Below are 17,712 nucleotides of genomic sequence, written 5' to 3'. Positions count from 1 at the left end.
TGTCGTTCCTACGTACATGGCGTTTGATGGTACAAAAGTGTCAGCCGCCACCCGGTTCTCCTGTGCTCATCTACCATGGATCGACGTCTCGCTACCGTTTCATATCACTTTTAGCAGTTTGCTGCGGTGACAGTGATGACAGCGTGTTCTTAGAACACAGACAGTAACGGCAGCAACAGCGGAGACGACAGCGTTGAACGACGGTAAGCATGTGTTTTGTTGCATGAAAAGTGACACAGCCTCTCAACGCGAACAATCGTTTCGGTTTCTTCCCACGCTTAGAGCGTGACTGATTTTCGCTCGCCTACTGTTGACATATTAAAAGGCGCCGGTTATGCGCGTAGTGATTTGAATATTTCAGCTGCACGTAAGAGCGCTTTAGAAAAGATGTCGCGTAGAAGCTCTCTGGAAGCGTAGACTGACAAAGGGAAACGCACGCACATGTATCCCATCTATAATAAATAAATAACACGCACACATACACAGCTGAATGGACATAAAATAGTAGAAATCGCATGCGGTAACGTCACTTTTTCAGGCCCTCAACTTGTTCGATAACAATAATAAAACGCATTCTCATTATCTGTTCACAGATGCCGAATCTGCGGTACTTTTCCTGTCCGCGTTGCACATGGAGGTCCTTCACCCTGAGGTGCCTCTTTCGCCATATGCGCTCATCACATAGCCACGAGAGAAACTGGGTATGTGGCCTGCAGGGGTGCATGATGACTTACGGCTCCTACTTCTCATACCGGAGACACGCCTCAAAGAAGCATAGTGCTCTACTTGAAGGCCCTAATCAGCGAGCATCCACCTCCAGATCATCAAGTGATGTTCAAACCGAAGCAGATGCTGAAGAGGAAGTTGCAGCATGTATTAGAGAGGACGGGAATGACAGCGAAACGTCACAGCAGTCAGTCACCAATGTGCAAGAATCAGCGGCTGCAGACATGACAGATCGTTTAAGCTTAATGCTTCTAAAGTGGAAAGAGGGAATGAAGCTACCTGAGACAGCAGTAAATGAAATTGCAAACGACCTCATCTCATACCTACAAGAGTTTGCCCAAGAAGCATCAGACACGCCTGATGGACAATCACCTGTAGATATCATCAAAAAGCTTCCCGCGTTGCAAACAAAACACAGTCGTGAGGAGTACTGGAAGACAACATTAGCATTCGTTAAACCTACTGCAATTTGTTTAGGAAAGAAACCAAATGGAAACACAGTAACTTTCCAGTACATCAGTGTGCTAAAGGTGTTGAAACACTATTTGGAATCTTCAGGTATCTCCTACTCATGTGGACTAAGAAGTAAGGATGATCATTTGGCAACAGTATTCGACGGCACTGTGTTTAAAAATCACAGGTTCTTTAGAGGAGATCTAAGCAAGCTATGCATCCAACTCTACACGGATGAATTTGAGGTTTGTGACCCACTTGGTGCGAAAAGGGGGAAGCACAAGTTGTTAGTGGTGTATTACACTCTCATCAACGTGCCTTCGGAATACCGGTCTCTGCTTGAACACATACACCTTGCCCTGATAGTGAAAGAAAAGGTTGCTCAGGAGTATGGGCTACATCGCATATTCGAGCCACTTGTGAGTGACATTGCAGTGCTGGAAACTGAAGGAGTACTTGTAAATAACACCAGGTACACCGGGTCGGTGCTCTGCATGGTCGGAGACAACCTGTCCAGTCATCACGCAGGGGGATTTTCGACAAACTTTAGCCATGGCAGAGTGTGCCGCTTTTGCATGGCTTTGCATCATGAACTCAGTTTGAAGCATTGTGAGAAAGACTTTGTCATGCGCTCCCCAGAAGGACACAAGTATCACCTTAGCATGCTGAAAAGCGGTCTTCCGGCCCAGTCATTGTATGGTGTAAAGGCACCGTGTGCATTGACGTTGGAGAACTTTGAGCCAACGGAACATCTACCTCCTGACGTCATGCACGATGTTCACGAAGGTGTGATACCTTTCCTCCTCAAGCATGTGCTTGCAAACCTGATTTCAGAGGGATACTTTTCTTTAGACATGTTGAATAACTGTATTGAAAACTTTCCATATGACCCATGTGACACAAAGAACAAACCAGAGGCAATAGCTCGGAGTGCACTTTTTGGCAAGAGTGCTCTCAAAGGGAGTGCGTCACAAAAGTTTTGTCTTTTTCGACATATCGCATTGTATGTTGGGGAACATGTGCCCCCTGAAAACAGAGTGTGGATGTTGTACATACTCTTCAGAGAAATTGTCAACCTCATAATGTGCAATGACATTCCAGCAAGTCATGTTCCATACCTTTATCGCCGCATCACATTTTTCAGGGAAGAATTTGAGTCGTTATTTCCACACATCAAGATTCCATGCAAAATGCATTACATCCTGCACTACCCGACTTTCATCTACAAGTATGGACCCCTTGTTTCATTGTGGTGCATGAGGTATGAAGGCAAACACCAATATTTTAAGAACATTGCTAGGAAGTTGAAGAACTTTAGGAATATTGCTTTTTCGCTAGCACATCGGCACCAGCTTTTTCAGATGTTCACATGGACACAGCAGTCTTCTGCTGAGACAATACACACACAGTGTTGCAAAACAGTGCTCCCCGGAAAGGCACCTGAGCTGCTTACATTGTACCTTTCCAACAATGACATGGAGGGACAACCCATTACTGCAATGAAAAGTGTGAGAGTAAGTGGCAAGACATACGCAACTAATTGTGTTGTGGTTTCGAGTGTGCCAGAAGATGACTTGCCAGTGTTTCACGAAGTGTGCGGTATATATTCTGTAAACCGTCGCATTCTTCTTTTGATAAGAAAGCTTGTAACTGTAGAGTTTGAAAGCCATCTGCATGTCTACGTTGTCAGGCGCAGCCCAGAATCATTTATAACTGACAAGTTCTGCCATTACCAGTCAGATTTGGTAAGAGTACATAGGAAGGGAGAGGTAGATGTGATCAACCCTCGACATTCTCTTTTATGATACTTTGATGTCAATTGCTTGCAGTCCAGAGCTCTCTGCCCCTCCTTCTAATATAGTTCTATTATGTAGACAAGTCCTTTGTTTATCGAATCTACTACGCAGTAAATCGCTGCGTGAAATACTTGTTTGCCACCATCTGACTGTTTGTTTGCACATTATTGCATATTATAAATGTCAACTTTTGTTCAGGGGTACCAGAATTTGCCACTCACATATATAAAGACTTGTAATGAAGTGTGTGTGAATATTGTACTATTGTGAGGGATTGCATGTATAAGAATGCACCATATCAATCACATGTTTGCGTTTGAATAAAATTGTTTGGGTGAAAGATGAAACCAACAGCAGTTGTGGATGCTTTTAAACGTACTATCTTCTTTTGCTGCTCACCTAATTTGATAATTCCTATTCATTTTATTTAGTTGTCATGAAAAATAAACAGATAAATAGTATTTTTTTTCCCATACCGACAGCAAACGGTCTGCAGGCAAGGCCTAAAGAGTTAGTGGTTGAAAATCGCCTAATTCCTCAGGGAAATCATGCATTACTTACTGTGAGTGCCATTCATTACACCTTTCTCAGCCGGTCATTACACCCTTTTCACACCAATGCTCAAAAATACACCCTTCACAGTGGGACACATACACATTACACCCATTTTACACCCAACACATGGTGTATTTTCTCGTTGGAGGGTGTAATAGGGGAGTAAAATACGTTTTACACCCCAAATACACCCTAATTACACCAAAAAGGGAGTTTTATTTTTTAGAGTGTAGGGCGAAAAATCTCGCACAAGAATCTCTGGCTTTTCCGAAACCCCCAATTATCTACAGAAGCACAGCTAATCTTTTCGGTTCTTCTTTCGTTGTTCAAGAAAGTACTGCTATGTGTGCGTGCAAGGGCGATGTCTTTCGGGCTGAACCTCATTCACAACCGCATAACTCCTTGTTATTCCTTCCTCTTTAGAATACATATGTGATCTTATTCCCGGCACATAGCCAATGTTTACGGACTCGAAATTCTGATCTGCTTTTGGTGAGGACACTGGAATTGGAGAACCGTCCATAAATGACATTTAACATTGTCCGATTATTCGTGCTTCATTGTTCAAGCAGTCTATCAGTACTCAGGAGCCGCAATACAATTTCGTGAGCGGTGCCTTGTCACTACGCAATTTCTTTTACAAAACTGCCCTCCGATACCAGCAATGAGCATGCCCGACAGGACAAAATCACCCGCTCATTGGTGGTAACGGCAGGGTCAGTGAAGAAGACTGGGAGGTGGTGGGTTCGAATCCTACCACCGGCTGTTTTGTCTGAGTTTGTCCCTGCCTTTTCCAGCAGGCTTTGCAGACGAATGTTGGCACAGTTCTTCCCGAAATCGGGTCCGAACCCATACTGAACACTCCGCTCCTTTCTGCTGTCCTCACTCCGTCTGTCAACGTCTGTACGCCGCTGAGCCACATTGCTTCACGATGTTAACGTGGAATTAACAAATGGCAACAAGCAACGTGAGACGTGCGGCGTCACTTTGGTGACCCGACCCGACATATATTGGCGCAACGTAAATTCACTGAAAATGCTGCTAAGGAAAACTTCTACGCTCGAGGCACTCTTTGCGGCCGTGCACTGTCCATCACAGAGCAATGTCCACATCACTGATTTAGTCACGGGCTCGCCCAAGGAGTTTTATAGAGGGTGTGATGACGAAATAGCTCTCTCTCTCTCTCTATCGGGCTGGATGTCAGCTACGATCATTTTTAGTGCGAAACGTGCACGTGATTCGTGTGGAACCCGTCGATATCAAAGACCGAGAAATGACGGATCTCATATCTGTTCAATGGCTTACCGCAAAGAGCACGAGGCTAGTTCTACATCTGGTAAACGACCACCATGGAGTCGGTGGTACTTACCAAAACCAGCATACCACAATGCGGTGCTCCCAAATCCCTGCTCACCTTTTTGCATAGCGAGAGCTTCTGTGGGGCGAATTATTACGTTTTCACTAGATTGACCCAAGCAATGGGTTAGGCTGCTGTGATACGCACCCGTTACTCAGCGGGAGGGGTTTAGCAATGTAAGTGGTGGGAAAATTGCTGCCAGCGGGCGTACCCTTCAGAGAAACTACGTATTCTACGTAACGAGAAAGCACAATTAAACTCAATTCAGTGCAAGCCTTTATGTCAACTTCAGGAAGGACGGCATTAGAAGAAAGCAGTCGAGCCTCCGATGATCACGGCCAGATTTTAACTGGAACTTTGATGCAGAATAGGTCTTCCCCGTCTTCAGTAGCCCTTACTGTGAGTACGGTATTCATCTGAAAAAGAACTCCGCCAATTAATAGCGCTACATCTTTGTTTTATCTCCAGTCACATAGCCAGCAGCTGGTCAGCACGTCTCACCAATGAGTGCATGCAGCCTCATACGAAGAAAATCAGTTTGACTTACGATGGGGGTGTACGAAGGCACGGGAATATGGTAAAGTCCAGATATCTTTTGTCCTTTCTTTACGGGACACTGAACAATGGTCTTGCACACGTCAGTCTTCGCACCCGGGACCGCAAAATTAGCTCCGCGAACATCGACTTGAGTGTCTAATTTTATCTTGCCAGTGTCCCGATCTATTGCACCAAGGTATGAGAGCCGTTATTAGACACAATGCATATTACCATGCACAATTCACGTTGTAAGCACGGGTATGATACATCAAAAGAGGCGAGTAACTCACGTGCCATTATTTCAAAGTATGACTCGATTACAGTACCCCTCTTTGCGTTGCAAGTGATTGCTGTACAGTTGTCCGCTGTCAAGACCTCGGCTGTAGCGGCATTCGCTGGTTGCATGACGAGCAGGAAGGAGGCAGCGGAAAAAAAGAGAAATAAACCGATGTAACTTCGGATGGGTTAATAAGTTTGCGAGATTTGGCTCCGCATTTTGCCTTTCGTGTTCCTTTTAAGAATGTGTGTAAGAAAAGAAAAGAAGAGAAGCAGTTCAATTCGACAGCAGGCGAATTCTGATACTTTCTTGATGCACATGAAACAATAAAAGATACACACATCCCCCCCTTACCGTATTCGCTGCATTCGCCTCCCCTACTGCATATGCAAACGCGTGCGCTAATGTTTTAACTGCATCCTCTACGTGCATCATCTTTAAATTTTTGTTTCTTCTTTCTTTGCTGGGAATAGCAAGCCGCCGTAGCGCAGGCTAACCTTTCCCTCCTTTTTTATAATAAACATATCCGTCTCTATGTGCGCACGTACAGAATACTATTTTGATAATACTGATAGATTTATACAATTTGTATACAAGTGCACCATTCGTATACGATGCAATAACGCTGTTTTATTAGACAATGCGTCTGCATTTACCATGATATGAACCGATACACTCAGCGTGTGACTATTCGACATATACGTATCAGTGAGACAATGCTGCCCAATGCGTTGTAACAGCATTCTGATGTAGCAAGAATAACAACATTCGAAACAGTCAAAGAAGTGCGAAATTTTCAAGAATGCGTATACGTAGACTAAGAGAAAAACAACCTACGTAGCACACGGCAAGGGCGACGCCAGGTAGAACTGCGAAAGCTGGTTATCTATATTTGTTTTAGAATAACCAACGCCTGCGCATATTAATCACGGATTATATTACTCAAGGCACATATATTCAAGGATCAGACGGGGCGAGCCCCGGAGCGTTGACGTACTTCAAATTTCCAGGCTCCAGGACGGCATACGAAACGCTGCTGGAATCGTAACACAGATTAAGGAAGCAAGAATGAGCGTCTATTGTAGGTGTACTGCCTTCGGTACATGTGTAATTTTTAGGCGATAAATGTGTTATTGGAGACAGGGAGAGGGGGTTTCGCTACTCATGATCAGCATCACAAGTCAAGAAGCATGAGAAATACTTAGATGAGGAATAAACAAAATGAAGACAAACGGGAAGTGGCTGTATGACACCAATTCTACGGGCGTCCTCGCAGCACGAAAGAAATCAATATATCTGCAGGTCACGACATATTCAGTGACATAGTAACAGTGCTGGAAATTTGGTCAACTGACACGAGGGACGCCGCTTTGTCGACGCCTGTGACTTGTGCGTAGAGGCGGTCTGCTAGACCGTGTTTCTTCCTGCACGCTGCTGACTGCATCTTTGTTTTATGGCATCCACGTCAAAAAGGTGAAAGCGGTGTTGAGGAAATCAGATAGGGTGCTTTTGTTTAATGGGAGGGTAGCCCTAGGGATAGTAACAGAATTCGTTAAGCGATGAATTCAATCTCTCCTCTCTCTCTCTTTCTCTACATCTAACCAACCTACCAAAATACTATCTAGTGTGTTGCGTAGGATGGAACAAGAACGTGTGTACCTTGGGCAACTGAGGAAGTTATAAGGGTTGCTGCCAAGATAGTACCATTGAGGGAAAAGCGTAACTCTAGCATTCCATTAGCAACTAATAGCATTATATTCATTTTAATCGATCCTTCTTTAAGTGACATTCTCCAACTGTCAGGAACATATTCGACGAAACGGAAGAGCTTACCACAATAGCTGAAAGGAACAGGTCCCTTAGCCGCTACTGCGGCGCCGACGTAGGCGAAAAGAGCGATAGAAGCGAGAATCATTCTGGTCGTGGTCTAAAACTGGGAAAGAAGCCTTATTGTACGCGAGCTACGAATTGCATTTCTGTCGCTTCCCTGTGCCCATGTTTACTTTACTTGCAGAAGAGAAGCCATCCACCTCCTGTCTGCCTGAATAGATGGTGATACCTTCTGTTTGCCTTCTCCACATTGAGTGTAATCAGGGTGTGTGAAGGCGGAAAACGTCGTATATGCTGTTGAAACAGCGATCGTGCGTTCTCGTGCTTCCGATTTGGTGAATCCTCACGGCTAAGGTGTCATCGCGGCATGGCCATAGAAAATTGGAAGCCGAAAAACTGAAGCAGTTTATGTCTCGACAAAAGTCGACACAAGACATTCGCATTGGTCCCGGAGAACAGTGATATCTCAAGTGACGTTGGCACTAAGTCCAAAGGAGTGGTGACGTATAGGTAGACCAACCACGTGACGACGGACAGGGTGAATGCTGAAGTTAGGTAGAAATTAACGGACCTTACCATCATCCATACGGCTAGACATCCACCTGTGCCCCCGTTTTTAAAACGGGGTGAAAAAACGGCCGGGGTGAACGGGGTGAAAAAACGGGGGCACAGGTGGATGTCTAGCCGTGTACACGGCTAGACATCCACCTGTGCCCCCGTTTTTTCACCACCAAATCTTTTGAACCCCAATTCTCCGAATGTCTCGTTTACCCGTACACTTTCTCTTTCCTGATTTTTATGTGACGCTTGCTCACGTGATGCATTGTATTACTGTCTGGTTGGTTTGTGTTTACTTAGTTCTGGAAACCTGTTTTATTGTATCTGTTCACTTGGTATATATACTCGTGTCGCACTTAGTTGTGTAACCTGAAGAAGTGCAGTCTCTTGCACGAAAGTTCTTGTTCGAATAAATATTAGTTGCTCCTAACCGTTTTTCATGTTACGTGTGTGATTCCCTCTTCGTGGGCTCCTTGACAGTGTTTCTTTTTTTTTCCCTTTTCGACATTATCTTGAACATTGAAAAACAACTTGTTTGAAACACAACAGTTGGTTTCAACGGTCGTGCGACATCGGTGTCAGATACACGTCCGCGTGAGTGCATTCTATGGGAATTCTCCGCATGCACAATGCGAGAAAAAAAGAAATCAAGTGAAAGTGACACAAAGAGACTGAGGTAAGAATAGAGGCTGTGGTGGTTTCGTAGTCTCCTGGAGTTTCTGCTGTCAGCTGTAGCTGGCAGGCTGGACGATGAGAACTCGGTTGTGGTGATCGCGGCTCAAGGAATAACTCAACGACGATATTCCGTTATGGCCGGCCGGCCGGCCATACCACTCGGGGAGCAACTCCGATTCACGATTTTACCGATTCTAGATGGCGCCACGCTCGCCGTCCTTATCACGCCGTTCGCCTCCGACTCCCGAAATAATCCCCATTGTGCATGGTTGACCTCGCAAGTTTAAGGCGGCCCGCGTCCTCTGCGTTGTTTGTCGAGTGGTAAAGTGTCGGACTTTGCCACGAAAGGTCCGCAGTTCGATTCGAGACATTCACGTCTTTTTGCTTGTCTCCTATTGCTACATGAGTACTTTATTTTTATTTTTTCGTTCTTATATATTCATGCTACAATTATTGTTTTCACAAGTCACTACCGCCTGTACTGACTGATTATGGAATTTTTAGTTGCTCTTCGTATTGTTTTACTAGTGCATACTTCCTGTATGCCGACGTACAAGTGTGATCGGATAGTACGGATGCCGGTATCTCGGAGGCTCTCAATTGGATCTACCAGCGGCTGTAAATTAGGCTATAAACATTGCCTACACACAGCGCTTACAATGCCAGTCTGGAAAATCTGCTCGAAACGGTATTCCTTTTTTCTGCACTTGCTTACATAATAATAATAATGATAATAATAATAAATAATAATAATAATAATAATTTTACTCAAGAAAGCAAACTACAAATATAATAAAACAGGCCCGTCTAAGCGGAAAAGCTTCTGGCACTGCGCCTGAAGCAGTCAGCGGCATACAGTTTGACAGTACATGAACATATAAAGGTACTACATAATACCTATGATAAAGTTGCCGTAGCGCTTTTTTTAGTTTGTACTTCGATTCCAAAGAAAAACTGTCGAAGGGGAGCTCATTAAAGATACGAGGTACATAGCATTGCCTGCGACAAAGTCCATATTTTGTGTGTGAGAAATGCACAACAGGGCAGCATTCGCTAACCGGGGTCCTATATGAGGGGTCCCAAAAATGTTTTTACAACATGCAATGTGCATTGATTCTGTACATCTGTACAACATGCAATGTACCTTGATTCTGTATTCTGTAAAAATGACATTTTGATATGTATATTTCTGGTAAGTAAGCATTATCAAATATCTGAATTCATTTACAAGGCGTTTGTGCAAAAGAATTTTCAAAATTTCCGTCGTAGAACAGACTTCTTATTATTACCCGAAAACTTCAGTAACATATTTGAAAGGCTCCTTTCCTCCATGTTCTCCCTTCTTTTTCTTTCACCTTATACCCGCTCAGAAAAATGATGTCAGTCGACAACCCCAGTGACAGGGGACTCCCTTTCTTCTGGTGTACGAGATTGCAAAACATAGGAGGTGAAGTACAAAGCAGGTGAAGGGCGATAAAGGCTTGGGGTCGACACACGGAAACTAACCAACAAAGATATGGAAAGGTCGAGCGGCAAGGCCTTGCAGCGGGAGTCGCGATATTCCCAACAGTCTTTCTTTTTTTTTTTTCCTGAACGCCAAGAGGAACGATTCGACAAAAAATAAAAGGACACATTGTAGAAAAATAATAACTATGGTCACCTGACAACATAACAGGTTCTTGTTTGAGTGTGGCAAAAAAGTACAGTTCGGCCTCCTTATTGTGTGGGACAGGATAATATATGCCTTCTTTTCTTTTTTTAGAATAATTTCTGAAGCGTAAATTTTTACTCCAGATTTCGTTGTGTTGGATGCTGAGGTCTCAGTTAGTTCAATCTAAACTTGAAAACGTGAAATTCGGTCGTGGAAAAGCTGAAGAACTGGACACCATGTGAGCCAAATTTATGCGTATTTTAGGAAATTTACTATTCTTGAAGGGCAACACAGATGCAATTACAAAATTGGGGTTTCCAGAGATGAATATGAGCGCTAGTTGCCAAATGAAGGAATGATCACGGAGAAGTCGTTTCATATAATCAAAGCTCGCCCGAGATGCCAGATTTTCATCCCCGGAAAAAATGCCCCCAGGAAGAACCGTCCCCAGAGAAAAATGCCCCCGGAGAAATCGTCTACGCAAGAACGAAAGCCGTTTGATCGAACCCGGGACATTTGGTTGAAAGTCATTTGATCGAACACCGTTTGATCGAAACGGCAGCGGTCGTTTGATTGAGTTTTTTATTGCTTCGGGGACATTTTGTCCGGGGACGTTTTGTCCGGATCCCGTGTCCTACAGCTACGCGGGATACTTCCGCATTGTTCTATTCAATTCAATTCAATTTTATTCAATTGTATTTCCTTTCGGGTGGGAGAGAGTAAAAAGCCAGAAGGCTATACTGTTCGTGAATGACCAATAAAACCTTTCTGCAAATGATCAGTGGTCTCCCCTCTTTAGCTGCAAAAGCAAGAAACAAACAAAAAAGAAGACAGTGATTGCCTCATGCTCCGTATGTTCGAATCAAAAGTTACAGAAAAAGAGGTGCTAAGGACACGCTGCGAGCTTCGAACTCCCTTCGAAAAAACGTCTTTCGAACAGACGGCGTCGATCAACCGGCTTGCGACCGAACGGCTTGCGACCAAGCGGTCTTCGATCAAACGCCTTCTCCAAACAGCTTAGGAGTTCGGAATAATTCCTTGAACTCCATCTTTATGTATAAATGTACATGATAAAATGAAAGGAACTCGACGCGCGACGAGGTCTCGGAGCACGATTTCCGTCTCATAACGCTCTGATTATTACCCGGAAACTTCAGTACTATATTTTTAGACACTCCTTGGTTTTCACAGGGTACTTCATATTACAGCAGACCTTTCGTTCAGCGTAGACACTAGTTCAGCGGAGAATCCCCAGTGACCCGGAGCTTTTCCTTATCTTCCTTAGAAGGCCTCCCTTTGTGCGCCGTGCAAAGTCAGACGGGTACAGGTTTTGGGTCATCCAACGTGCAACTAGCAAGGATTGTCGAAAGATGGAAAATCCAGGGAACCGGTCTCGAAAAATTGGCCGTATCTCAAAATAACGCGATCGAAGTCCCCGTTGAAAAATAAACTACCGTAAATAAATGTTATCTGTCTATTTCTGCGTATGCATATATTATACACCGCCTTGCTTTATTCTGTATACTGGTGGCAGTACAGAAGCTTGTAGCAACATTGCGGCGCGCGTTATGCACCGGTGCGCGTTATGCATGGAAGTTTTTTCAAATTCGGCTCATTTTTAGGGGTGCGCGTAATACACGAGTGCGCGTTATACACAGGAAAATACGGTACTGTAAATAAATGTTATCTGGCTATTTCTGCGCGGAAAATGCCAAAGCCCACTAAGACTAACCTGAACATGAAAATGCAAACACCGAACTTTTACTAACCTAATAATCAACTAACTAACGTGCTGTTCCGTCGCGTCCGTTTAATTTATCTACTATTTCTTATTTATTTATTTATTTATGTATTTTTGGAATAGCAAGCCGACGTCCCGTTTGATTGACCTTTAGCCCGTTTTTTTTTCCTTTTGGTCTAATAAATATATCCCCCTCCCCCGTCGCTGTCGTTGGTTGTCGTTGGTTTTCCTTGCTTCGCGAACGTGAATTTGGGTTCCGGAAAAGACTGTTGCTCATTGCGTGGGCGGAAATTAGCAGCGGTCGCTTGATCGATTTTTCTTATTGGTTCACGTGGAGAGTTCATGAAAATAAATAAATAAAATAATCAAGATAAAAATAAAAATAAATCGATCAATAAAAGAAAGAAAGAGAAACAACAAATAAAGCTGCAGTTCTAAGTGCCGTTATCCTAAGAAACATTTATCTGTGTGTAATCCGCTTGCTGGCTGTTTCAACATTACGAACATTACAGGGCAGTCCTGTTGAACGTTACTGGAATGTTTGTGAAGTTGGCCTTCCACTAACCGTAAATACGAGAGATTCTCGTTAGCCGTATGAGGCAGTTGACTGAGTAAGCACAAACCCGAAACGGCTGTGATGTTCGTGAATGACAAAGGTCTGCAAATAGCCAGTGGTCTCCCCTCTTTAGCTGAAAAAAAAAGAAGCAAGAAACAAACAAACAAACAAAAAAGGAGAGGACTCTGATTGCCTCATGCTCGATATGCTTGGGGAGCCGGAAAAAAAGTCCCCGGAAAAAACGTCCCCGGAAAGAATGTCCCCGGCAAAAATGTCCCCTGTGGAGAGGCTACCGGGAGCTCTCGAAAGAAACAAAATAAGCGCGTTGAGGTTAGGATCGCATGGTATTTAGACGGCAGTTTGTTGCACGGCACTTTATTCACTCTCGTAACTTACTCTATTCCACCCACAGTTGTAGGTATGTAGTTGAATTTTAAATACCTTATGATCAAAAAGTCGGTGCATTGTTTTGCGCTATAATCTTACCTGAGGGGCTGGCAACGTTGACATTTTTTTCACGAACATTTTTCTTGGGGACTTTTTCGGGGACATTCTTTCCTACACCCATATGCTTGAGTCAAAAGTTACAGAAAAAGAGGTGCTAAGGACACGCTGCGACCTTCGAACTCCCTTCGAAAGAACGTCTTGCGAACAAACGGCGTCGATCAACCGGCTGTTGATCGAACGGCTTTCGACCAAGCGTCTTCGATCCTTCTCCAAACAGCTTAGGATTTCGGAATATCCAGCTATAATGTGATGAGGACGATGCGATGGAGTGTGGACGGTGAACTGTCAAAAACAAGCCTAAACTAACCTACCCTGGAAACTACCTAACCTAGGACCCGGCTCTAACCGGACTGGGGTCGCTACGGCCAACGAGACGTTACATCCAACGCGCCGTTACATCCATCGGTGGACGTAACGGCGCATTGGATGCAACGGCTCGTTGGCTATAACGGCACGGTATGGATGTACCGACACGTTGGATGTAACCGCACGGTGGACTTGGTGATCTTTTGGATGTAAATGCTCGATGGATAAGCGGCTTCAGGATATGTCGGTCGTGAACTAATATGGCATCGATGTAGTTTTGGAATCAGCCACTCCATGACACACATTTCGCGGCGTATCCTCGCAGTGTTTTTGTTTGTTTGTTTTCATGATGTGATGTGATGTGATAAAAAAAAATGGGGATGTGAGTTTCGACGACGTCGAACTGGCTACCCCAGTACTCTTACACAAACACATGATGAGATGATGAAAAACAGAGATGATGATTTTCGTGAGAGTCCGTCAAATTATGACGTTTTATGATTTGATATGTTCACAAGTTACGGACAGAGTTGCTGTTGTGAGAGAATAAATTAGGTCAGGTTCTAAATTACGAGGTTGGTCCACAAGTTGAAATCCTCAAATCTCAAAATATTCACGAAATAATATAGAGGTAAAAAAGGTAAAAGCGCATTAGGTAAAAAAAGCTGCTGGTCGTGTGCGTCATATTCTGCTTGCCGTACGTAGTTGGCCTCGCTGAGGGCGGGCCGTTCGTCACGACCAACGCAACAGAGCGCGTCCTAGGCCGACTTCCAAGGAAACCGTACCGGCATGTGATCGTCGGGGGAAACCCAGGCAAAACCTCCTGGCAGCACGGCCGAACTGGGCATAAGTAAGAAAGCACCAACACGGCTTTACGACAACGAATGGCGCGAAGGCAGCCAATGATAAAAGTGACAACAAAGCAGCGACAAAGATAACTTCCCGGAATGCAGACGCAGCATTGCGATTTTTTCTATTTCCAAAGTGCTATCCGTTGACAATACAAAAAAACATCTGCTGTACACCTAACATTTTATTAATATGCGCGTTGCTCCACACATGCGCATTGCTTAGAACTCAGTTGATGTTGACGAAAATAGGAAACTCAGTAACATGTCTCATACCCTAACGACCTTCGTTTTGTGGTTGTACCAATATAGCAGCTGTCTATGAACCAATCAATGTCAATCCGTATTACAGGTCACTTCTTTTTATTTAGTTACTTTTTTCCTATTCAAAGAAGTACCCGTGAGGTACCGCGTTAGCATCGTAACAGCTCGTTGTGTATGGTTTTCTGTTGGATGTAACGGCTCGTTGTGTGTACTGACTTATGGATGTATCGGCCAGAAATTCTTCTTTCTGTTCTTTCTGTTCCTCTCTCGCAAAGTTTGCTGAGTGCAGACAATGCGGTAAGATTAGGAAGGGATTCTCCAACAACAAATAAATATTGACTATGACACGAGGTGATTCATCACTGGTGATTTTCCAAGGTCCTGCTACCTTCTACTTATTTCTGGCAGATATGTTAGCCGCGTTCTTTTATAAAGGGGAGTACTACAGAATACTGAGCGCAATGACACATTACCTTCTGTATTCGTATCAATGAAATGAAACGCAAATGCCCACTATCCTGAGGCTCTGACTTCACGCTCGTTGAACGTGGATATCGTCGGACGTAGTTCCCAACTCAACCGGAATACTGGTATTTTCATATATAGTTCTGTTCTGTTGTTGGTGGCGGTCAGACAATGATGTTGTAGTTGTTGCCTGATACTTTCTATGTTGATGAACCGTATTTTCAATGCAATCAAACCGCAATGAAACACCTGAATAAGTGGGTGTAGAGCTTTTATAACCCATAAACATCGGAGGAACTTGACGCGCGACGAGGTCTCGGAGCACGATTTCCGTCTCATAATTGCGCTGATTATTACCCGGAAACCTCAGTACTATATTTTTAGACACTCCTTGGTTTTCACAAGGTACTTCACATTACACCAGACCTTTCGTTCAGCGTAGACACTAGTTCAGCGGAGAATCCCCAGTGACCCGGAGCTTTTCCTTATCTTCCTTAGAAGGCCTCCCTTTGTGCGCCGTGCAAAGACAGACGGGTACAGGTTTTGGGTCATCCAACGTGCAACTAGCAAGGATTGTCGAAAGATGGAAAATCCAGGGAACCGGTCTCGAAAAATTTGCCGTATCTCAAAATAACGTGATCGAAGTCCCCGTTGAAAAATAAACTACTGTAAATAAATGTTATCTGGCTATTTCTGCGTATGCATATATTATACACCGCCTTGCTTTATTCTGTATACTGGTGGCAGTACAGAAGCTTGTAGCAACATTGCGGCGTGCCTTATGCACCGGTGCGCGTTATACATGGAAGTTTTTTCAAATTCGGCTCATTTTTAGGGGTGCGCGTAATACACGAGTGCGCGTTATACACGGTATACACGGAAAATACGGTACTGTAAATAAATGTTATCTGGCTATTTCTGCGCGAAAAATACCAAAGCCCACTAAGACTAACCTGAACATGAAAATGCAAACACCGAACTTTTACTAACGTAATAATCAACTAACTAACGTGCTGTTCCGTCGCGTCCGTTTCGTTTATCTCCTATTTCTTAATTTTATTTATTTATTTATGTATTTCCGGAATAGCAAGCCGACGTCCGGTTTGGCTGACCGTTATCCCGTTTTTTTTTTTTTTTCCTTTTCGTCTAATAAATATATCCCCGTTCCCCCGTCGCTGTCGTTGGTTTTCCTTGCTTCGCGAACGTGAATTTGGGTTCCGGAGAAGACTGTTGCTCAATAGAAGAGGTTTTCCTAGAGAAGAGGAGATCCTAGTTTTGCAACATCCGTCGAATGAATAAAAATGACTACAAAAAATTACTTGTGTTAATTTCCTGTTCCTATTCATCTTCTTATGAGTATCATCTTCCTATCGTTCTTATGAGTAGCGTAGGCCTATCGTGTGTAGTAGTACGAGCATGCACGTGGCCCATGATCCTCGAGGATGCATAAAGTAATGGAGAAAATACTGGAGATGTGCATGGTTCCCGTCGGTCTTGCTTTGAGACAGCTACGTTGCTAGGCTCTACACAACATAGTGAAGTGACAAAGGCACTTGTTCAGTCCGTGCGAGTCTGTGGCATTCTGGGTGAACCGTAATCAATTTCGTGTTTATTTTCCTTCAGTGTTTGTTACATTTTCATTTTCTTCTTTTTATTTGTTTCTTCCTTCCTTTTTCATTGTTTCTTTGCCGGGAATAGCAAGCCCCCGTAGCGCAGGCTAACCTTTGAGAGAAGGGAGTCACTGAAAAGGTTAGCCAGCTCTAGGACTCGAACACACATTCTCTGGGTTATCGGTCCAGTGCCCTGTGTGTTTGTCCCTCATTTGGAGGCTAACATTTCCGCTTTTTTCTTTGTTAGCGGACTGAGTTCGCGCAAAATCGAAAGACATAATCGAAATTTTGTACCGCATTGTGCATAGTAACACATTCCCAAGTAAGTAATGAATCGTAAAAGAACGTGGGATCGTCAGTGGGGGTGCGGACGGTTGCTCATTGGACAATTCAACCCGTGGGTAAAAATAAAGGGATAAGACGAAAATTGTAACAAACAGTAAAGAAGATACAGTAATAAAAGAATAGTGAACAGCAAGCGTAGGCGTATCAGACATTGGAAAATGCTTACTGATTATGATTTCTCACAAGTGCTCATCACATTGCTGCGGTACATACAACTAAGAAACCGAGGTTAGATACCGAACAGCTTGCATAATGCACGCGTTTGATATTCGTGCCCGTACGTGACGCCCTGGTTCCTGTGTGGCGCGATCCTCTGACGGTCATGTGCCCGTGAACACTGCGCCGTACAGCCTAGCCTAGTCATCTCTTTTTTTTTTTTTTTCTCGGAGTAGCAGAACTTGTCAGGTGACAAGTTCAACCTCTCCGTATTATTTTTAGTCCGTGCAACTCCAACTCCATATTCGTGCGGATCGCTAGGTTTCGTGCGGCGTTTACTTCAGGGGCCTTTTCCCCGGTGACCTTTTCTTCCCAGAGTAACTGGGTGTGGTTTCTTATTTGTTGTTTATCGTGAGTAAGGAAATTGACTGACACACACACATAAAGAGAGAGAATGTGGTGGTGGTATATATGTGCTTCCAACATTGCTTTCAACATT

At 43.9% G+C, this 17,712-nt stretch overlaps 1 protein-coding gene across 1 annotated transcript; it reads left to right on the top strand.

Annotated features, from left to right (window-relative positions):
• Positions 1-725: 725 nt before the first annotated feature.
• LOC135371463 (uncharacterized) lies at positions 726-2,572 on the top strand. Its single transcript, XM_064605513.1, has 2 exons — positions 726-2,440; positions 2,518-2,572. Exons 1-2 carry the CDS (start codon positions 726-728, stop codon positions 2,570-2,572), a joined length of 1,770 nt encoding a protein of 589 aa, XP_064461583.1.
• Positions 2,573-17,712: the final 15,140 nt, after the last annotated feature.

Source organism: Ornithodoros turicata, unplaced genomic scaffold, assembly GCF_037126465.1.
Source record: "Ornithodoros turicata isolate Travis unplaced genomic scaffold, ASM3712646v1 Chromosome11, whole genome shotgun sequence".
NCBI lineage: Eukaryota > Metazoa > Arthropoda > Arachnida > Ixodida > Argasidae > Ornithodoros > Ornithodoros turicata.
This window is presented reverse-complemented; position numbering and strand designations above follow the sequence as displayed.

What these genes read in the sequence shown, in the direction of transcription:
- LOC135371463 (XM_064605513.1), top strand. Translation starts at nt 726, where the DNA reads ATGACTTACGGCTCCTACTTCTCATACCGGAGACACGCCTCAAAGAAG. An exon ending in GTTTCATTGTGGTGCATGAG is followed by an intron (nt 2,441 to 2,517) that starts GTATGAAGGCAA and finishes CTTTTTCGCTAG; the next exon opens with CACATCGGCACCAGCTTTTT.